The sequence below is a fragment of the Hippocampus comes genome, unplaced genomic scaffold (genome assembly GCF_001891065.2).
Source record: "Hippocampus comes isolate QL1 unplaced genomic scaffold, H_comes_QL1_v1.1 scaffold185, whole genome shotgun sequence".
In the NCBI taxonomy this organism is placed as follows: Eukaryota; Metazoa; Chordata; class Actinopteri; order Syngnathiformes; family Syngnathidae; genus Hippocampus; species Hippocampus comes.
This window is the reverse complement of record NW_017805931.1, coordinates 228307-232391: the sequence shown is the minus strand read 5'-3', so window position 1 is coordinate 232391 and position 4085 is coordinate 228307. Positions and strand designations below refer to the sequence as shown.

Below are 4085 nucleotides of genomic sequence, written 5' to 3'. Positions count from 1 at the left end.
CCCCCGCGGTATCGGAGCGTTGGCTCGGGTTCAACGAGCAGCCACGATCACCCCGGCGAATCATTTACACGATTGTCACCTGTTGCCACGCGTGGCAAGCCGGGGCCCGTTTCGCGTCCGGCGAAAGGGCCTGCCCGTTGATAGCTTCTGCGTGCGTTCGCGCGTGACTCACGGGTGGACCCGAGACACCGCGCGGACACGTTTCTCCGCCATCCGCAGCGGAGACAAAACCGGAGTGCACATTTCACGAGCACAAACTCCCAAACGACAACAAAAGTTAAGTTGGGCACCTCAACGCAATATGAAAATCAGCTCTGCCGCGTTTGTAATTGGTGGCACGCTACCAGTCGAACAACCTTTGGAGCAAACAACTTGCTCGCTAACTCACACGATTGCCATCAAGGTCAACGATTGGTAGTTGTTTCAACTCAACGGATTGTTTTAGCCCCGCAAATCCAAGTTCGGCGTTGACATTGTTTGGCTTTGCTTCTGTCCTATCTTCACCGGTGCCGTTTTGATCCGAGACTCCCGTGAACGGAGCATACCTTGAAGGAGCTGTGAACCAGAGTCTCGTCCAGGTCGATCACGACGCAGTTCCTGCCGCAGTCTGCTATACTGACCTCAGGCAGGAGGAACTTGGCTGGGGGCTGCCACACACACACGCACACACACACACGAGAATGAATTATACGCAGTTTCATCAGCGGAAGCGAATGTCACACGCTGACAAACCGCACAGAGAAACGAGTGGAAGCTCTTAGTTGAAAGGCCCTTTTTCCAAAAAGAAATCTCATCAACCAAGTCCCAAAGGGGACAGTTCTGGCCAATGTGCCAATAGACTCGGATTCAAGCGTGCCACCCAATCCAGCCACCAAAGCTTCGAGCGCTTGTCAGAAGTGGCTACTTGAAGTGACCTCGTGTTGACTCTGCCCGTGCCGCCTTCGGGGACTGAAGAGAGAGAGAGAAAAAAAAAAAAAAAGCGCAGCCCCGATGTTTTCTGCCAAATGGGCCGCAGACTGACAGACAAGCGTGACGGGAGAGATGGTACAGCCCCGTGTATTGTGCAATACAGGAATCTCAGAGGGATGTATTTGATTCTATTTTTTTGCCGTTTCGCAATCATGACGGGGAATTCTATCGCGTTGAACGGAATGAACGTGATTGACACGCGCGGGTGGCTCAAGCTGCATTTTCTTTTTTTTTTTCCACTCCATACAACACGATTCTTGCCGCGATCGAAATTCACTTCACAGCGACGAGATCGTTTTCATGATGAGCTAGTTTGGATTTCATTTTGACTTTGAAATTCAGAGAGTCTGAATGACTTTTCCAGCAGGCGAATCATTTTTTAATTGGTTTTAATTTTGGGGGAAAATGTTTAATTTTCGTGACGTTTTTCTTAGTTGTAGTATTTTCTTTTTTTGTAAATGAGCGTCATCAAGTCAGCTAGAACGACCGACTGACTGACCTTCCTCTTCTTCTGTACGGACGCAGAGAAATAGCGAAGTAAAAAGGCCAAAGAATCATTTGAAAATGTCTCCCTGTCACGCTACTGCTGGCCACTCAACACGGGGCTGAAGAGAGGCGCGTTGCCTTCTCTCCTTTTCCTCATCGCGCACCCTTCCGCGTCGTAACAAAGACAGAAGACGACGGATCGGGACGGACGGCAACACGCGCCCCGAAGCGGCAACCCGCGATAGCACAACCGCAACAATGGTCGTCGTCATAGGAATAAGGCTGCGGTACATACGCCGGGGATGGAGTCAGCCGGCGCCCGGTCGCACTGGAGAAGGTCAACGCAGACGACCAAGGAGACGAGAGCGGTGAGAGGCGGCCAAGAAACACAAAAGCAAACAAAAATCACTGCCACCACATCGATATTGTCATCGACAAATGCACACAGAGCGAAAGGGAGAGGCCAGCACGTCAACACCAAACAAGCGGCGCTCCTGCCGACGACAACCGCAGCCCGACTGGACTTGGACAAACATGCGCTGGGGTGGGGGGCGGGGGGCACCGGCTCCACTTTGGCGACCGCGAGGTGAAAGGCCGGCGCGTTGCTAGCCTCCTGGACGCGAGACACGTTTCGGGTAAACCCGAGCGGGGACGGCCAAATGATTCGTCGCTCCCTCGGGAGCTTTTTGCGCTGTCGCCGGCAACTTTGGCTCCGCGCGTGCACGCTCAACTGGTCAAATGGGGGCTCGGGGAGGGTGGCGAAGTCTGTCGCTCCGCCCGCAATGCCCTCACGTGTGGGCAAGGAGAGCTGGCGCGCTGAATGGGAAAAGCGGCCCAAAGCGAAATGAGAGGTCTCTGAGTTCCCTCGCAAGGTCACGCCCTTGAAAAGCACACCTCCGAGGCATTTGTACGACACCGCGCAGGCTAATTGCGCTTCAGAAAAGCACTTGATTCATGACATGACCTTGTAGCAGACAAGGGCCTTGGTTTTCGGGTTTGTTTTCAATGGATTTATTTTGGGAATAGTGGATGGTCGGACAGAAGAAGGGAGGCCAAACAGTTGTTTGGGAATTGGCGCACTCATGCCCCGCCCCAATCTTGCACTTTGACAAATACACTCCATATTCAACCCCACTAAAATCTAAGACAAAAACAGCCCCCCCCCCAAAAAAAAAAACGAGATGACTCATAATTCACCAATGCAAATCATCATGAGGGAACTTTTTGTTACTGTTTTGTAAGGTGGTAAAATGTATAGCTGCACATTCTTTAATAATGTTAAATGAACAGTAATATGTGTGTTTTCAGTGTTTGCTTTGATACAATATTCCAATTAAAATAAGTTGTATCTTATCCATCAATCCATTTTCTCCAGTCCTCACAAGGGTCGCGGGGCATGCTGGAGCCTATTCCAGCTGTCTTAGGGCGGTAGGTGGGGTACGGTACACCCTGAACTGATTGCCAGCCAATCACAGGGCACATATTGACAAACAACCATTTGCGCGCACATTCACACCTAGGGAGTGTTCCATTAACCTACCTCACATGTTTTTGGAATTTGGGAGGAAACCAGAGTACCCTGAGGAAACCCACGCAGGCACGTGGAGAACATGCAAACTCCACACAGGAAGGCCGGAGCCGGAATCAAACCATGAACCTCTACACTGTGAGGCCGACGCGCTAACCAGTCGACCACCGTGCTGCCCATCTTATCTCAATTACTCACAAATTAATATTTATTTCCTGTAAGAATCTGGACTGTTTAAGGAACACAAGATGATATATTCACAGGAATCCATGATTTATTACTTTTGTGTGAATGGCTACAGGAAGATGTGGGAACATTGATCTGTTCTGCCTATATGTCGCTGGCATAGATAGATGAACAATGATATTTTTGTTATAATTTGTAATAAATTAGAATTTTCGGACAAATTAAGTGAAAGTATTCTTGATGACCTTATGGCACACTCCATGCTATAGAGCAGTGTTTCCCAAACAGGGGTATGCATACTCTCAGAGGTACCTGGGCGCATTGCAGGGGGTATGTGGAGTTATTGAATAATTTATTTTCCAAAATCAGTAATATGCACCACAGCCATGCCAAAACGAGAACAGGTAGGTTAATTCTTGTTTTGATTTGTTTTTTTAAATGTCTATTGCTTCTTTATTTTCAAGGCAACAAATTTAATTTTATTTTGGATTTCAGTTTCAATATCACTTACATTATAAGAAGTAAATGTTCAAATTTAAAAAAGCAAAATAAAATTATTTTCAGATTATAATCAGATCCCTTAAATTCTACTTCTGGAGAATCATCAACATGTATGTGTCAGGGTGTAGTCATAGTTTGACAAAAACATTTGGGGTACAGAAGCAAAATCGTACAAATTTCTCAGTCTGAAAAATACGGTTTACCCATTTTAAACACAAAAGTAAATACCTGTATACAAATAGATTTATAGAGGTACAAATAAAAGTAAAAAAAAAAAAAAAACTTTTCATATAATATTCTATTGTCATATAATTATATGTACAGGCAGACTCCCAGGGGTACATGAGCACATTGCAAGGGCTACAGGGAAACGTGTGTGTGTGTGTGTGTGTGTGTGTGTGTGTATACATGGGGA

General features: G+C 47.3%; 1 protein-coding gene across 5 annotated transcripts in view; it reads right to left on the bottom strand.

The window, feature by feature from the left end:
• ctdspla (CTD (carboxy-terminal domain, RNA polymerase II, polypeptide A) small phosphatase-like a) overlaps positions 1-4085 on the bottom strand; it is a 20549-nt gene that overhangs the window by 4367 nt on the left and 12097 nt on the right. For 4 of the 5 annotated variants that reach the window (XM_019890041.1, XM_019890042.1, XM_019890040.1 and 1 more), the window contains exons 4-5: positions 1751-1783; positions 546-647 (exon numbers count right to left, since the gene is read on the bottom strand). In XM_019890041.1, coding sequence (XP_019745600.1) covers positions 546-647; positions 1751-1783 — 135 coding nt within the window. The remainder of the gene's footprint in view (positions 1-545; positions 648-1750; positions 1784-4085) is intronic. The other variant, XM_019890039.1, reaches the window with a different exon arrangement.